Raw genomic sequence first — 19,146 nt, 5'->3', positions numbered from 1 at the left:
ATTCTGGGAATGCTAAGCATTTTTTATATGCTAAATTTTATATGTCTGTATTTCCTTTTCTGTGAACTCTTTGTTCATATCCTTTGCGTAGTTTTCTATTGGGTTTTTGATGTTTTTCTCAGAATTTGTAGGACCTATGAAGCTATATTAAGGAAATCAGCCCTTTGTGACATGTGGCGTTATTTCTTGCAGTTTTTCTATTGTCTTATGGCGTTTTGGCCTGAAGAGTATTTGAATTTTGTATGTATTGCCTTTCCCATCCCTAGGCTGTTAAAAAAAATTCTCATGTTTCTTGATCGCTTTAGTGGTTTTATTTTATGCATTTGTATCTTTGATCCATTTGTAATTTTTCCTGATGTAAGGAGTGAGATATAGATCTGACTTTATTGTTTTCTAGATGGTTACCAAACATCCACCTTTCTGCACTGATTTGAGATACCACTGTCATAATAAACGAAATCCCTATTTTGGACTATATCTGGGCTTTCTACATGGTTTTACTGATCAGTGCTCATAGAGGACTACTACACTGTTTTAGGACAGAGGCTGTCTCTAGTGTGGCTAGCCTCCTTCATTATTCTTTTTCAGAAATATTCTGAATGTATTAATATATATTTTTTGTCCATATAAGCTTCAGAATCACCTTGTCTCATTTTTAAAAATCTTCCTGTTGGTTGGTTGCATTAAATGTACAGATTAATTTGGGAAAAAATTTTCAGGCATTACAAATCAATGAGATTTGGGGACCCATTTGTTCTAGAACCCATATATTGATATTCATATAGAAAAAAATTAAAATTAGATTCATGCCTCTTGGAAAAATAACCATAGGTATATTAAACACCTAATGAGAAAAGCAAACATTTTTGTATTCTTCAGGAGCATTTTAGAGTTTTCTTCGTACAACTTTTGCACATTTATTTTTAAGTTTATCTTAAAGTATTTCATCTTTTGTGTTGGTGTCATAAATGAGTGTATCTTGTTTTTACTTATGAAGCTTTTTCTGTGAATTAATTTTGTAACTGATAATTTTGGTGAATTCTCATGTTTTATGTAGTAGGTTTTCAGTTGATTCTCTTGGGTTTCGAGTATACAATCAGCAGCCAACAGTGATGATTTCAGCTCCTCTTTTATAATTTTAATACAGTACTTTTAATTTTTGCCTCTCACTTAGTTGAACTGGCTAGTGTCTCCAGAACAGTATGAAATGCCAGTGATGATAGTAGTGGGCATTATTTCTTTTTTCCCGTTTTTTGTTTGTTTGTTTGTATGTTTGTTTTTTGACATTCTTGCTCTGTTGCCCAAATTGGAGGGCAGTGGCGCAATCTCGGCTCACTGCAGCCTCTGCCTCCCGGGTTCAAGCAATTCTTGTGCCTCAGTCACCCAAGAAGCTGGGATTACAGGCATTTTCAGTAGAGGCGGAGTTTTGCTATGTTGGCCAGGTTGGTCTCGAACTCCTGGCCTCAAGTGATCTGCCTTCCTCAGTCTCCCGAAGTGCTGGGATTACAGGCATGAGCCACTGAGTCCGGCCCTTTTTCAGATTTTATTTGGAATGATTTCCACATATAGCACGATGCTGGATTTGAGACTAAAGTGAGTAAGTGCTATTGTGTTAAGGAAGTACACACACATTCCTATTTTATTGAGAATTTTTAAAAATTGATACTAGAAGTTGAAATTTGTCAAATGGCTTTTCAACATCTCTAGGGACGTTCATGTGGTTTTTCTCCTTAGAGCTGCTATGTATGTTGGTGCAAAAGTAACTGCGGTTTTTGCCATTACTTTTAGTTACTTTTAATGGAAAAAACCACAATTACTTTTGCACAAACCTAATAATATGATAAATTATATTAATAAAATCCCAAATACTGAATTATTCTTACATTCGTCATGCAATTCTTCTTGGTCCTGGTATATCATTCTTTTGTGCCATGGGATTTGTTTCTTAACATTTTATTTAGAATTTTTACATTGATAAGACTGGTCAGTAGTTTTCTCTTTTGTGCACAGTTCTGGCTGTGCTGTTGATTATTGATATTAAGCTCATTTGTTACATACAAACTGAAAAGTTTTTCTTCTTTTCATGTCATGTGCTCTGGCATAGTTTCATCTCTATACCATTTTTTTCTTTAAGGTTCAGTACATTGTAATGCGTGACTACAGTACTGTTTAAATGTGGTAGCTTTTGGCCAGGCGCGGTGGCTCACGCCTGTAATCCCAGCACTTTGGGAGGCCGAGGCGGGCAGATCATGAGGTCAGGAGATCGAGACCATCCTGGCTAACATGGTGAAACCCCGTCTCTACTACAAATACAAAAAATTAGCCGGGCGTGGTGGCGGGCGCCTGTAGTCCCAGTTACTCGGGAGGCTGAGGCCAGAGAATCACTTGAATCCTGGAGGCGGAGCTTGCAGTGAGCCGAGATGGCGCCACTGCACTCCAGCCTGGGAGACAGAGTGGGACTCCGACTCAAAAAAAAAAAAAAAAGTGGTAGCTTTTTAAAAACCCGATCAATTTTTCTACTCAACAGGTCCATTAAGATTCCTAACTCTTCTGCATTCAATTTTGATAAATTTTATGTCTTACTACTTTATTATCCATTTCATTCGAGTTTCCAAATTTATTGTATAGAATCAAGTAAATTCCTGGCCGGGCGCGGTGGCTCACGCCTGTAATCCCAGCACTTTGGGAGGCCAAGGCGGGCGGATCACGAGGTCAGGAGATCGAGACCATCCTGGCTAACACAGTGAAACCCCGTCTCTACTAAAAAATACAAAAAAATTAGCCCGGCGAGGTGGCGGGCGCCTGTAGTCCCAGCTACGCGGGAGGCTGAGGCAGAAGAATGGCGTGAACCCGGGAGGCGGAGCCTGCAGTGAGCCGAGATCGCGCCACTGCACTCCAGCCTGGGTGAAAGAGCGAGACTCCGTCTCAAAAAAAAAAAAAAAAAAAAAAAAATCAAGTAAATTCCTTAATTTTTACTGGATCCTTGATAATTTTCTCCTTGTGACTTATTATTTTTGATTGATTTTCACCATTATTTAGTGATTAGGTTAATTAGCAGTTTATCTATGATTTTTCCCTAAGCAACCAGATTTTGAATTTACTAGTCATATTATATTCTTACTTTAATAATTTATTATTTTCTATTTTGTCTTTATTAATTTATTTCTTCTAATTTATTATTTTCTATTTTGTCTTTATTAATTTATTTCTTCTACTTGACTTGGGCTTATTTTGTAGTTTTTAATCCTAATTTCTTGAGTTGAATATGCTTATTTTTATTGCTATTGTTTGTTGATATAAGTATTAAGACTATAAATTTATTTTTCTGAGTACTGCTTGCACTGCGTAGCAGAGGTGCTAATATGTGATGTTTCCTTATTACTTTCTAGATATTTTTCGCTTTTATTTGAATTTCCTTGAGCTATATGAAAGAGAATTTAAAAGGCCGGGCATGGTGGCTCACGCCTGTAATCCCAGCATTTTGGGAGGGTGAGGTGGGCGGATCACTTGAGGTCAGGATTTCGAGACCAGCATGGCCAACATGGTGAAACCTCGTCTCTAATAAAAATACAAAAATTAGCCGGGCATGGTGGCATGTGCCTGTAATTCCAGCTACTGGGGAGGCTGAGGCAGGAGAAAAGGAGAACAGCTTGAACCTGGGAGGTGGAGGTTGCAGTGAGTCGAGATCATGCCATTGCACTCTAGCCTGGGTGACGAAGCGAGACTCCATCTCAAAAAAAAAAAAAAAAAAAAGGAAAGAAAGAAAGAGAAAGAAAGAAAATTTAAAAATCTATAGGTGATAGGAGCTTTTTTACTTTTGAGTTTGTTATTAATTTCTGGTTTTATTGTTTTGTAGTCAGGAAATCTTGCTTGTACCCTTTCTACTTTGTTTCTATAAAGCGATCACTACATATGCAACTTTATACACATATTACATGTACTTGTTTGTGTGTATTATATACATATACACAATACATTCAACTTTATTTTTTCATCTTTGTCTTTTACATCTTGTGTCCTCTGTGGTATGTAACAGTACCCTTGTACATTGTAGGAATATAATAAAAGCTAGATTTTATTATTCCGAATGGCTGCAAGAGATTCTTTGGTTAAAACAATTTGACCAGGGAATAAGGCTTATATCTTGGTGAATATCTGGAATGAGAAGGAGAAGACTCTACTTAATGTAATACGTTTACCTTGAGGGTCAGACCATGCTATTTGGGTTCTGCAATTCTCAAGCACAATGTAAATAATGCCAGCACTTTATAAGTGTAAGCTTCTATGGGTTTGACAAGATTCTGAGATGTATTTTCCCTCTTCATAAGCATAAGCACACTCAGTAAAGCTAAATCATTTTACAATATCAAACAAATGAATCAAAATAATCCAACATTCAAGATTCTTTGAAAGCAATTTACAGCTTTATTGGCATCTCCCAAAGAATGTTAATAGGAATCTAATTTATAACATAACTTCAGATTTATTATCATGTTCTCCCCTTTACCATTTCTTTTTATCTTCCCATACCCCTACTGCAACTAATACAGTCCCTTTTGCTTTTCTTTTCAGACTCCCCCAAATCTGTTCTTTCTTTCTCCTTCCCATGAACTCTGGTGTCCATCCCCACTCCCTGCTTGCCCAGCTGTGTTCCTCCCTGCCACCTTGTTGCTCTTCTTCCAAAGTACAATCCGGTCAGTCTGTCTTAGTGTTTTTCCTATTCTACAGTGACTTTTTATCTATTATTCTGATCAATATAACAAAAATAAGCAGTAGGGTACAATGTTGTCAAATAGAGAATTTTTCTTAGAGAAATCAGTAACAATATTCTAAAATACATTATAAATGCATGTCCCAATTACAATTTATTTTATAGGTGTGACTTCTAAATCTATAAAGGAGATAAGATTTTGTGTACTTGTAAAGACAATCTAATTCTTCATATTAATAATATAGTAGGTTGCTTATTTATGGTAAGTCAATATAGCTTTGATTTTCATCCCTGAGTTGTAGGTTTGTCTTTCTAAGAAGGAATAGACTTATTCAATAAATGATTTTTTTTTGCAGTCTAAAGAAGGTGCATTTATTGTCAGAGATTCAAGACATTTAGGATCCTACACAATTTCCGTATTTGTGGGAGCTAGAAGGTAAGCATGCGATTTTGGTTACTATAGAAATAATCCCTGGGACAGTCTCCATCATACAGAGAATGTTAGTGAGAGCTTAGCTTAGGGAAAAGATTGTTGGCCTGGAAGTCAGAAAAACCAACCAGTCCATGATATATCCCTAGCATGCTCTGTGTGACATTGCGTAAGTTTCTGAACCTCTCCCGTCTTCCTTTTCTCAACCATAAAGTAAAGAGGGGGAGATGAGTTGTAGTAGACACTGTTGGGTGCTTTCCTCATATCCCTTGGTCTGTTCTGGGATTCACTTGCACAAAAGTCTCTCACACTCAGAAAGCTTCCTGTGTCTGTCTGCCTGAGGATGTTCTCTGGCTGTGGGAACTTGTGGGCCCCATGGCTAGGCTGAAAGTGCCTGAGAGGTAACATCCCAGGAGCAACCCTACGTTAAAGAGAATGGGAGTTGGTGGATAAATATCTCAGCTTCTTTGCACTTCAGTGGGACAATTGTGAGGTGTGTTCCCCAGTCTCTCCTAGGTTCCTACAAGTATTGAGCCCCAATTGCCCATAGTAGTAACCTACTAACTAATGCACCTGGCATTGGTTTTTCCTCCCTTCTTGTCTCACATCTCCAATTGCTTACAGTGCATGTGTTCATTCATTTAACCAATACTTGATATTCAATAGGTACCTATATGTATTCATTATGAGATCTACTTTTTTGAACACTAGTCTTGTCACTCAGACAACTTTGGCTGAAGTTACGTTTGAATCTAAGGCCTCAATAATTTAGTTGAGGAATTTTCTTGGCATGGGGAGGCACTTGTTGAATTCAGCCAATCTACTTCTCAGTGTAGTGTTGCTAGGATGAGTTTTAGAACTGGAGTCCTGTTGTTTAATGAGTTGGCTTAGATCCAAAGTGATCTTTCACATTTCTAGTAATTCACATTTTCTTGATTGTAGAAGTATGGAGGCTGCCATAAAACATTATCAGATAAAAAAGAATGAGTCAGGACAGTGGTATGTGGCTGAAAGACATGTCTTTCAATCAATCCCTGAGTTAATCTGGTATCACCAGCACAATGCAGCCGGTAAGTGGGGAACTTCAAGCTGGGTGAGTCAGGGAGCCATGCCCTTGATGGGCAATGCATCTTTGTTTTTTTTTTTTTTTTTTTTTTGAGACGGAGTCTCGCTCTGTCGCCCAGGCTGGAGTGCAGTGGCGCGATCTTGGCTCACTGCAAGCTCCGCCTCCCGGGTTCACGCCATTCTCCTGCCTCAGCCTCTCCGAGTAGCTGGGACTACAGGCGCCCGCCACCACGCCCGGCTAATTTTTTGTATTTTTAGTAGAGACGGGGTTTCACCGTGGTCTCGATCTCCTGACCTCGTGATCCGCCCGCCTCGGCCTCCCAAAGTGCTGGGATTACAAGCGTGAGCCACCGCGCCCGGCCTGGGCAATGCATCTTTGGTATCAGGCAAGCAACAGGAGCAAATCTCCCTGTAGAAATAGTTTAAGAGCTTGAAGCACAATCTATCTTTTGAGCAATTATCTTTCTTCTTGATGCCTCTTCATTTTTCTGGTTGGTTGGGGGCAAGAGGAAGGTCAATTTCTTATATTTCTACCAGGTTAGAAAAATGATAGATGACAGAGAAGCAAATAGTCATCAATTATTATGCATTTGTTCTGGAAATTTACACAGGGCTAAATGTAATAAGATTTCAAATACCCTAAATAATGATGCTTCTTTCCCTTTGCCCCCATAAATCTGCTCTCTACTTTGGACAATTGTAATAGAAAATTACCCTTATATCTCTCATTCTCTGTTCTTTCTTGTTTGGAGAATATAAAACGTCACAGAGAACACAGCCTTTCACAGTTACAATTTAGCCTAACTATACCAGAGGCATATTTAACCCATCTCCCCAGCCATTGTTTGCAATAATTGCTATTTGTGCAAACCTATCATCTGTGGAAAGATGTAGGATCCCAGAAAGTTCCACCACAATTACGATCACCTCTCTGGCCTTCAGCCCTTGCCCAACCTGTGCTGAACCACTCTGAGCCCATGGGGAAACTTCTTACCTCAGCATTGCAGAATTCGGAAGCCACTGTTACTTTTCATATTACTTTGACTTCTTGTCTTGCATTTCTTTTTCAGATTTCTCTCATGAAAAGTGTTGACACATATTCCTTTTGGAAAGAGCTCACTTCTCCATTACACTGGTTCTAAGTATCAGGAATATATCAAGGACATTTTTATCCACTTGTGGGTTGCATCCACATGGAATATATCAAAGGACATTTTTATCCACTTGTGGGATGCATCCACATGGATATTCCAGGCAGTCACTGGAATTTTGGTTAAGGATTGAGGGTAAAATATCTGGGTGGGGCCGTAAAGGTCTTAGTTGTAGCTAGAGATAGAGTCAAGATGTCAGTTCTGAGTTTTCTCCTTTACATTCCTCTTTCTCCTTCCTCCAAAGAAAAAAGAAAGAGTGGTTTTGGTGATAAGGTTCAATGAGGTTAGATGAGGGCTTTAACCTGAACTAGCTCTTAGAGTCACTGGTAAGCATCCATTCCTGTTCCCTGTTCAAACTTTTACCATTCTCAAGACTCCTTTACCAAAATTAACCACTGCCCTATTGGCAAATCTGCTGTCTGTGTACCTCACTAGGAAAAGTGAAGTCACCAGGCATGAGCGATCTCCATCTCCTCTTCTGTCCCCGTGCCGTCTCATCCTCATTCCCTCCAGTGGTAGTGAGGGTATGCCTGTGCTCTTGCCCTTACCTGCCATCCACTGTTCCTTTCTCTCCTGTATCTCTTCCATTCTTCTGACTGTCTCCCTTTAGCTCTTAACCCTATAAACATGCTTAAGACTTTCTTATCCTGAAAACAAAAACAACTCTCCTCCTGCTGCCCTAATTCTTTCTCCCTTTACACATTGCTCTTGTAAGTCACACTTTTGGAAAAACGTGTCCACATCCACTGTCTCCACTCTCTCACTTTCCATTTACTTTTTAAACATATATGATCTGTCTTCTGCTTTCAACACTCCATATTTGACCAGTGGCCCCTATATTGCCAGTACAGTGGGGCTTTCTAGTTCTCATATGTTCAGGTCCTCTCTGCTACATTTGGCAGTGTCACTTGTTGCTCCTTTGATGTTTGACACCACCCCTTTTTGGCCTTCTCTAACTCAATAGTTCCTAATGGGTCTTCCCAATGTGCCCTACTTCTACTCTTCCCTTAAATATTGGTTTTCCTCCAGAATCCATCCCTGATCACTACTCTTCTCACCTTAGGCATCTCCCTTTGCATAATCTTCTGTCTGGTAGACAAAGGCACTTGCAATCCCGCAGGCCCTGAATTTCACTGATGAAGTAGGATGCTTCATCTTACACCATTACTCTCCCTCCAAATGTCCTCTTTCTTTTCTCTCTCTCAGGTAATACTAGCATCATCCAGCCCCTTGTAGGGGTTGGAAGCATAGGAATTAAATAGATGCTTCTTAATATCTCACTTCTGATTAATTATCAAATGCAATTGATTTCATATCCTAAATGTGTCTCCTATAGATACCTGCTTCTCCCTACCTTCTAGTGCTGCCCTAATCATTGCTCACTTGGACAACTGCAGTAGCCTCTTAACTGGTCTCCTTGCCTCCAATGTTGATTTGTCCTTAATCCATTCTGCTAGTACCAGAGTGATCTATCAGAAATGTAAATCTGGCTGGGTGCAGTGGCTCATGCCTGTAATTCCAACACTTTGGGAGGCCAAGGTGGGTGTATCACCTGAGGTCAAGAGTTTAAGACCAGCCTGGCCAACATGGTGAAACCCCATCTCTACTAAAAATACAAAATTAGCCAGTCACAGTGGCACATGCCTGTAATCTCACCTACTCGAGAGGCTGACGCAGGAGAATCACTTGAACCTGGGAGGCGGAGGTTGCAGTGAGCCAAAATCGCACCATTCCACTCCAGCCTGGGCAACAAGAGTGAAATTCCATCTCAGAAAAAAAAAAGAAAAGAAAAAGAAAAAGAAATATAAATCTGACTGTGCCCTCCTACTTGGGACTTTTCAATAGCTTCCTCTCACCTGCAGGAAAATGTAATGCTCCCTAGCGTGGCTTATGAGGCCCATCATACCCAGAATACTGCTTACCTTTCCAGTGTAATTTGTCTGGCTCTACCTCCTGAGTTTTGCTCAAGTACCCACCATCATGCTTCACATTTCTAAGTTTCATCTCATGCTGTTACCTCTGCTTAGAAAGTCCTTCATAGTTTCTCCCCATGGGTTAACTCCATGTGTTAGTTTCATCTCAGTCATTTCCTCCCGAACACTTCTTTGAGTCCAACAATGTGTTAAGTGCTCTTTCTCTACATCCCAAGGCACCCTATGTGCATCTCCAGCACAATACTTATTCCTTTCACATTAGAATGGCCTCTCTCTGCCTGTCTTCCCTCACTGAGATAGAGCTCCCTGTGGGCAGAGTCCTCATCTTACTCATCTTGGAATCTGCTGGGATCTTTGGGAATCTACCTAGAAGAGTGCCTTGCACACAATAGGCACTTAATATGCGCTTCTTTTTGTTCTTACACTGGTCAAGCTCCTCTCTGTCTTCCAGCATTTACACATGCTGTTCCATCTACTTGGAAGGCTCTTTGTCAATTAACGTCAGCATAGCTGTCATCTTGTCTGAAAGGCCTTGCCTGAGCGCCCACTCTGAAGTAACTATGTTATCTGGTCTGCCTTGCACTTAATCATCATCTACTGTTTCTTGTGTGTGCATGCACTTGTTATTTTCTCTTCCTCTCACTAGAATGTAATCTTCATGAGAGCAAGACCGAATCATCAGTCTTGTTCCCTACTGTCTCCCAACATCTAGATACTGTTTTATTAAAAGCTTTTATTAAAAGCACATACCAGGCTTTTAATAAATATTAGTTGAATAAATAAATAATAAATGATTATTAAACTAAGTTGAAATGTAAGGTATATGCCTAAGTGGGTCACTGAAAGGAAAACAAGAGACATTTAATGTATAAGATTCTATATGTTAACCCAATCAAATGAAATCTCATTTACTCTACCATGCTATTAAAAATCAAAAAAACAAAGAGTATAGAAAATGGGCACACTTCAACACTGTTGGTGGTTGAATAAATTAGTACATCCTTTCTGGACACCCTTTGACCTGGAAATCACATTTTTAAGGTGATAATTTGAGAAGTACAGACAAATGTATGTTCAAGAGCATGTGGCATATTTTATAATAGTGAAATCTTGGAAATAAATTTAAGCTCTGTTTATAGTCAATGACGTATATCAATTACGTGCATAGTGCAAAAAGCTTTTAACAAAATATTTATATTTCTGTAAAATATATTGGATGTGTTCGTGTTTTCAATTATGCACATAGAGATTTTTGCAAAAATGTTCACCAAGATAATAACAATCTATCTGTGGATACTAAGATTTTGTGCGGGATTTTTTGGGGTCATCTTTATACTTTCCTAGATTCTTTAAATTGTATACAATGAGTAAATATATATATATTTTTGGAAAATGTTTTGCAAATGGGAAAATAAAACTGCTAACTGGTAGAATGAATTTTGTTTGCCTAATTATTTAAAGAATGGTACTATCGTCTAGAATATTTCATTCTTTCTTCTATATTAGCAACTAGGCTTGAAATATTGATTTCTCTTTCTCCTTAGGTCTCATGACTCGTCTCCGATATCCAGTTGGGCTGATGGGCAGTTGTTTACCAGCCACAGCTGGGTTTAGCTACGGTAAAGTGTGCACACATGCTGAAGTAAAATAGCAAATCCAGTAGTAAACAATCTACTCTTGCTGGGTGTGGTGGCTCACACCTGTAATCCTGGCACTTTGGGAGGCCAAGGTGGGTGGATCACCTTAGGTCAGGGGTTCAAGACCACCCTGGCCAAAATGGTGATACCCCGTCTCTACTAAAAATACAAAAAATTAGCCAGGTTTGGTGGCGGATGCCTGTAATCCCAGCTACTTGGGAGGCTGAGGCAGGAGAATCGCTTGAACCCAGGAGGCGGAGGTTACAGTGAGCCGAGATCACACCACTGTACTCCAGCCTGGGCAGCAGAGTGAGACTCTGTCTCAGAAAAAAGAAAAAAAAAAAGAATCTAAGTTCCCTATTGATTTCTTTGAACTCTCAGCACTTCTGAAATGTCTATCTAGAAACATTTCTTCTCAAAGTTTACATCACCCTTCTGAGATGTTTAAATATGTGCATCTCATAAGGACAATTTAAACTTTGGGGAGAAATGCTTCAGTTTTACCTCAGATTTCACTGTTACACTTCCAGAAGCCTTAATCTTCACCCTTTTGATAAATTACAATTCTTTTTATTTGGATGTTTCGGTTGTTGTTCTTTGGTTACAATGGTGCCTGGGAAATGATTCCTCTCCAAGAGAAGCTACTAAAAAGAGCTGCTGAAAGTATCATCTTCATCTTTTTCTTTTTCTAATAGAACATGCACAAAGTTCAATTTGAACCACTTTCTAGCAAATGTGGTATTTGTGAATCTGTGAGAATAAATAAGTGTCAGGGAATCCTATTTTCTAATTTGGTGACATTTTATTCCTTTAAACTTCTCTCAATAGTGAGATTCAGAATATACTGAAAAAATCAATAACACAATTATATTGGGAAACAAGTAACTGGGACTCAGGATCTCATTAAGTTAAGAGGGATGGAAGCAAGATTTCTAGCTATTATTGGTGCCTGTATTATTCCTCTGGCCCACAGATAGTATATATAATACAAAGTTCTACCATTAACAATTTACTTAAGTTAACATGATTCTTTTTAATTTCTTAAAAATAAACTTAAAACATTTAAAAACAAATAGAATAGTGTACAACTCATAAATCTATAGCTTGATTTGTTTTGCCTGGTTTGATTACATTATATAAACAGAAAAGGACACTGCATTTTTTTGTGTCTGGCTTCCTCCTCCTCATTACATCTGTGAGTTTCATCCGTGGTCCTGGGTGGGGTTGGTTTATTTTCACTGTGGTGCAGTGCTACACTGCATGACATACCACGACTGATTTAGCCATGCTTCTTGTAGATGGCCATTCGGGTTGTTACCAATTTTTGGCTCTTACAAATAATATTGTTAAGAACATTTCTGTGTGTGTTTTGATGAAGTTACGTGCACATTTACATTCCAGCATATGTTGGATATGTGCTTAAGTGTAGATCTGCTGGGTCACAGGCTATGCATATGTTTAGATTTAGTAGATACAGTCAGTTTTCTAAAGAGCTTATACAAAATTACACTCCCATCAACAATATATGTTCTAGTGGCTCCATACCTTTGCCCTTACCAATATTTTATTCTAGGTTTTTTTTTACATGTTAGCCAATCTGGTGTGTAGTAGTATCTCATTATGGTCTAAATTTACATTTCCCTGATGACTAATTATTTTGGTCAATTTGGCTTAGTGGCCATTTGGATATTCTCTTCATGAGAGAATACTCCATTCAAATTTTTTACCCTTAAAAAAGTTGTCTTCTCTAGTTGATTTATTTATATTCAGAATAAGAATTCTACGTTGGTTGTATATTTTAGAAATATCTTCTAAACTTTTTTAGTTTAGCTTAACTTTTTACTTTCTTAATGGGGGTATTTTTGATGAACAGAAGTTTTAGGAAGTATAATTGATCAATATTTTTCTTTGTGGTTATATTCTGTTGAATAAATTCATGCCAATTCCAAGGCCATGAATATATCTTCCCATGTTACTCTTAAAACATACCTATGAGGCCGGGTGTGGTGGCTTATGCCTATAATCCCAGCACTTTGGGAGACTGAGGTGGGCAGATCACCTGAGCTCAGGAGTTTGAGACCAGGCTAGGCAACATGGTGAGACCTTGTCTCTACTAAAAATACAAAAATTTATCAAGGCGTGGTGGCGTGCCTGTAATCCCAGCTACTTGGGAGGCTGAGGCAGGAAAATCACTTGAACCTAAGAGGTATAGCTTGTAGTCAGCTGAGATAGCTCCACTGCACTCCAGCCTGGGTGACAGAGTGAGACTCTGTCTCCCAAAAAAAAAAAAATAAAAATAATAAAATAAAACATACCTTCTATAGGGAGGGGGAATACTTTGCACAGCTGGTAGAAGGGATTGTCAGATTTTACAATTCTTTTAAATGCATTATTCAAAAGTTCCAGCAGATGGTGGTATTGCTGTAGTAAAAGGAGACACTAAACCATTAAGTTTGGTACAGTTCTCAAGAGGGTTCTTTGAAAAACAGTTTATTTTTTCCTGATTTGCTTCTATAAAATGAGAAATATACAGTAAAAATTTCACTTCAGATATACTCTTAGATATATGTGGGTTAGATTTCTAACGCTGAATTTGTTTATTAGATGATTTCATTGGACTTTTCCCTAAGAAGAAAAAGTACCAAGGGAGAAAAGCCCTTTAGGGATGGAGTGAGAAGACCAACAGGAAGAACTGAAATCACAGTTTTATTTGCCTTACAAATTTACTCACCAGGAAAAAAAAAAAAAACAGACTGGGAACATAAATATTTTGGTTCCCAGGTCTAGTTTTGGTAGGTTTAGTTTAGAAAGGCACAGAAGTGTGTTCGCTGTTCTCTTTGGGAGCAGAGAGTGCGTTTTGCTATCCTTAATTGGTTATACAAACATCACCAAATAAATAAAGTTTGTGTTTTGAAACTTGAGTTCTTGAATCACGTTTAAGCCACAGTGAGAGTATTAAAATGGCTTCATATCCTCTCCACTTTATACATTTTTTAACCACTCTCTCAAATAATAGATACTTCCTAAACATTTTCCAGCTCTAATATTTTAACATTCTTTCTTTCTACTTGTAACATGGATGTTTTACTTTTTCAGAAAAGTGGGAGATAGATCCATCCGAGTTGGCTTTTATAAAGGAGATTGGAAGCGGTCAGTTTGGAGTGGTCCATTTAGGTGAATGGCGGTCACATATCCAGGTAGCTATTAAGGCCATCAATGAAGGCTCCATGTCTGAAGAGGATTTCATCGAAGAGGCCAAAGTGATGATGTACGTATAAACAACACTCTGATAAATATCATACCATGCCCTGGTGTCGTGGAAACAACATGAGCTTTGGAGGCAGCCACACCTGGATTTGTGTCACAGCTTTGCTGAAGCTCATTGTGTAACCCAGGCACATTATTTGACCTCTGTGTGACCTGGGTGAATTATTTCACCTTTCCAAGCCTCAATGTCCTCATCTATAAAATGGGATGAAAGTACCTACCTCACTGGATCAATGTGTGAATTAAATAAGAGAATTTATGTAAGTGATGAGACAGGAGAATTCTCTTGACACCTTTGCAGAACCCCTTGTGAAGAGGGTGGCTCACTTACTCAGCCACTGTGTGCTCAAATCCCTTATGGGAAGAGAAGCATGCAGGTGAGCCAGGGTGAGTGCTTTTGGGCTCCGGCCCCACGACAGTGTCTAGAGGTGTTACAGTGCTCTTTTAGCTTTTCCATCTGCAGATGGCTGTGTTAACCACCTCAGTGGAAAGTCAGGGTGACAGCCTTTTGCATCCTGCCCTCTTGATACCTGGGTCCTTGTATGGCATCCAGGAAGAATCAGGTCACACGGACTTGAAGGATGGTGAATGCAGAGATTTTACTGAGTGATGGAGGTGGCTCTCAGTGGGATGGATGGGGAGCTGGAAAGGGGATGGAGTGGGAAGATGATCTTCCCTGGGAGTTTGACCGTCCTGCAGCCAATCTCATCTCTGACCACCCCCAGCAGAACTCCTCTCAATGTTTAGACACACTCCTCGTCTTCTCTTCTTCTCTGCTGCCCTGCTCTGTCACCTGCCAATGGAGCTTGGGGTTTATATGGGCACAGTACAGCTGTGTGGCAGGCTAGAGCAGTCTTGGCAAGGGCAGTATCTGGGCACAAAAATAAAAATGTCTGTTCCCATTTAGGGCTGCAGGTTTCCAGGCTTGAAGGTGGGGATTTTGCTGGGGAACTGCCCTCTTCTACCTAGTATTTCCCTGCCTCCTGTCGGTATCAGTGACAAGCAAGTGTGTTCTTTTCAGCTCAATAATAGGTGCTTTACAAGTACTCTTTTTTTTTTTTTTCCTTTTCCCAGAAGCAAAAATGATGGTTATGTCTTAGTAGTGATATACTAGTCATCTTTTGAAAGGGCATCCTCCAGTGGCCAAAAAGAGTTAATGGTTTTTTAAGGATAAAAAAGTATTTGCTTTCAGAGGACATAAGGGTCCAGAGCTTTAAAAGAAGTGGCTCTTTGTAGACCGTTGGACACAACTCTTCTGTGATTTCCTGGGACAGCATTTTGACTCAGTTGAACCCATTTCTGAGGCTCATTAACTGTAATAACCTGAGCGGGACCAGGACAGGCCAATAATTTGACCATAGTTCAAATTAACATTCTTTAAATATTTGTTCCACATTTATTTAGAGGAACAACAATGCTGCGAACAAGAAAAACTCCAGATGGCATTATTTAGATTCTGCTCTGTTTTCCAGAGAAATTTAGTTCTGACCCACACTTGCAGACTCCAACTAGAAAAACAAACAAACAAACAAACAAACAAAAAACAAGCAAACAATTATCAGAGGCGATTAACCGGACCCATTCTCGATTAACTGGACCCATTCTCTTTCCAAGGCAGAGCAAGTATATCCCTTGGGGCTCTCAACCCATACCCCAAGGGTTCTGTCAAAATATCCTTTCCATTGACTTACAATAGATTGAATTCCAAGGGAAGTTATTACAAACACAATTTCCCAGTGACACCAGCTTCCCAATGATGTCCTTAGGTGCCCCAGGCCCCTATCTCTATCTGCCTTTGCTTCCTGTAGCTATCTGCATCCTACCATGGTTTTTCTATACCTAAAGGACAAAAATTGTATTCCTGTGTTGGATTAAATAGGCATGAAAAAAGAATGAATGGGAGACAAGTGATTCAGGGAGAGTTAAAAACATATTTGAGAGACAAGTGATTCAGGAAGAGTTAAAAACATATTTGAATATCTATCAAACAAGAAAGAATTGAAGATGTTTAATGTCATAATGAGAGAATTCTTGAAAGGTACAAGCCTGATTGGGCATTTGAGGTCAGGATCTTTGAGGACAATATTTCCCCTGATTCATTTTGGGAGGCCAACATGGGAGGATCACTTGAGCCTAGGAGTTTGAAACCAACCTAGGTAACATGGCGAAACCCTGTCTCTACAAAAAAATAAAAAAACTAGCCAGGCATGGTAGTGAGCACCTGTAGTCCCAGCTACTCAGGAGGCTGAGGTGGCAGGATCAATTGAACTCAGCAAGTTGAGGCTAGAGTGAGCCATGATGGCACCACTGCACTCTAGCCTGAGTGACAGAGTGAGACCCCATCATACACACACACACACACACAAATCCCTGGTTTCTAAAAAAGTGAGGCAGAAAATCTTCCATTCTAACATCCTATTGCAAATATATTTATTTTTAAAATAGTTGACATGCATTGACATACTATGTACCAAGTATATGCAGCTTTGCATATATTAGCTCATTTCTGTGTGTGGTTTAAATATTACCTCTTTCAGGAGGTCTCCTCTGACTACTCTGTTTAAGCTGGCATACCCACTGCCAAATGCTTTCTGTTGTATCGCTTTGTGTTAGTTCCATCAAAGTACTTGTCATACTCTGAAGCTTCATGTGCAGTTGTTTTATTTCTCTCCCACTAGCATGCAAGCTCTCTAATAATATAACCTTTTATTTATTTCTCCTGTTAAACCTGGTGAGTGTTAAAAGGATGAATAGCATGTAGTTCGTGCTTAAAAAACATTTATGGATTATTGAATGAGTTAATGAATCCTCACCACAACTCCAAGAGGTAGCTTCTATTAAGATCCCAACTTTATAGATAAGAAAGAGAACATTTAGAAGGCTTATTGTAAACCAAAATGTATCTGAGACAAGTCTCAATTAATTTAAGAGTTTACTTGGCCAAGGTTAAGGACATGCCCATGACCGCCTCAGGAGGTCCTGATAATATGTGCCCAAGGTGATCGGCCTACGAAATGTAAAAATGGTTTCACACATTTTAGGAAGACATAAGACATCACTCCATCCATGTAAGATGTACATTGGTTTGGTCTGGAAAGGCAGGACAACAGGGAGTGGTGAAACAGGAGAGTTTTCTGGCCCCCACTTGCAGGGCATGCAATAGAGGTGTGGCTCTCTGTTCAGCCAACATGACCTTTTACAGGATGGGGAGCATGCAGATGGGCAGGTGCAGGAATCAGGGTGAGTGCTTTTGGGCTCTAGCCCAACAGCAGCATCTAGGGGTGGGTGTCTGCAACTCCCAAAGCCCAAGTGGGTCTGTGTTGTAGTGTGCTCTTTTAGCCTTGTGATCTGCAGATGGCATAAGGGTTAACCAGCTCAATGAACCCTCTGCCTTTTTGCAAGGGCAGGGGGCCAGTGTGACAGTTTTCTGTATCTCAAGCTCTTGTCCAGTGTCCTGGAAGATCAGGTCACACACAGACTTGAAGGAAGCATGTGGGGTTTTATTGAGTGTTGGAGGTGGCTCTCAGCAGGATGGAGGGGAAGCTGGACAGGGGATGATGGGGTGGGAAGATGATCTTCCCCTGGAGTTTGGCCATCCAACAGCCGATTCTCTGACTGGTCCAGCCAAACTCCTCCTGACATTCCTTCTCTTCTCCCCTTCTCTGCTGTACCATTCTGCTGTTTGTCTATTCGTCTCCTCATCTGCTTCTGGACCTGGAGTTTGCGATTTATATGGGTACAGGATAGGGGGTGTGGTGGGCCAAAAAGCAACTTTTGGGGCACAAAAACAGGAATGGCTGTTCTCACTTAGGGCCATAGGTATCTAGGCTTGAGGGTGAGGACTTTCCTGGGGAAATTGCCATCTTCTACCCAGTATTTCCCTGTCTCCTGTCCATATCAGTGGGGGCTTCCAAGTCATAGGCAGATTCAAAGATTTTCTGATTGACGGTTGGTTATTATCCAAAGAACTGGAATCAATGGAAAGGAACGTCTGGGTTACTATAAAGAGTTGTGGAGACCAACACAGATGGTCTGTGTTTATTATACAGATGAAACTTCCAGGTAGGAGATTTCAGGCAAAATAGATTGTAAATGTTTCTTAGTAGACTTAAAGAGTCTGTTCTATCAGTCTCACTGTCTGTGTTGATGTTAATGGTTATGAGGCGTGTCCAACTCCCTCTTCCCATCGTGGCCTGAACTTGTTTTACAGGTCAACTTTGGAATGCCCTTGGCTAAGAAGAGGAGTCCATTCAGATGGTTAGGGGCTTAGAATTTTATTTTTGGTTTACATTATGTAATTTGCCTGTAGTCCCACAACGAAACATCATTAGAGCTTCTAATTGAAATCAAAACTGTGAACTATCTGGGCACAAAAACCATGATCTTAATGAACATAATTATCAATACACTCTTGGAAAACTAATATACGTCAGAGGGCAAGAGATGGAAAGAGGAGAATTGTTTCAGGATACATTTTTGAGATAAAGTCATCAAGACTTGCTGATAAATTGAATGTGGCAGGTAGTCGGAAGAAACCAGAGGAATGAAGATGATGCTAGGATTTTGGTGTACATTATTATATTAGGCAAGGGTGGCACCATTTACAAAGACGGGGGAAGACCAAACAGGTTTAGGGGGAAAAATCAAGAATTCTGCTTTGGACATGTTGGATTTGAGAAGCCTGTTATTTATTAGGTGTGATCAAGTGTTGAGGTAAATATATGAGTATGGGGTTCAGGAAAAAGGTCAGAGGGTATTAACTTGAGAGTGATAAAAATGATATGATGATATTTAAAAGCCTGAAACTTAATGCGATTACTTAGGGAAAGAGAATAATTAGAAAAGGAGAACTGGAGAAGCCTGCAAAGGGTCTGAAAATATTTAAATAACAAATTTAAATAAATTTAAGTGTGTGTTTGCCCTATGATGAATCCCACATACTTCTCTAAAC

The 19,146-nt window shown here is 39.6% G+C and overlaps 1 protein-coding gene across 1 annotated transcript in view; it reads left to right on the top strand.

Annotated features, from left to right (window-relative positions):
- The window catches only part of TXK (TXK tyrosine kinase), a 73,118-nt gene that overhangs the window by 37,720 nt on the left and 16,252 nt on the right, over positions 1-19,146 (top strand). Inside the window, exons 7-10 of the mRNA XM_055246739.2 lie at positions 5,068-5,147; positions 6,084-6,211; positions 10,836-10,910; positions 14,025-14,196. Coding sequence (XP_055102714.1) covers positions 5,068-5,147; positions 6,084-6,211; positions 10,836-10,910; positions 14,025-14,196 — 455 coding nt within the window. The remainder of the gene's footprint in view (positions 1-5,067; positions 5,148-6,083; positions 6,212-10,835; positions 10,911-14,024; positions 14,197-19,146) is intronic.

This window comes from Symphalangus syndactylus, chromosome 16 (genome assembly GCF_028878055.3).
Source record: "Symphalangus syndactylus isolate Jambi chromosome 16, NHGRI_mSymSyn1-v2.1_pri, whole genome shotgun sequence".
Classification (NCBI taxonomy): Eukaryota; Metazoa; Chordata; class Mammalia; order Primates; family Hylobatidae; genus Symphalangus; species Symphalangus syndactylus.
The sequence above is the reverse complement of the archived record's forward strand: the minus strand, read 5'-3'. Positions and strand labels throughout refer to the sequence as shown.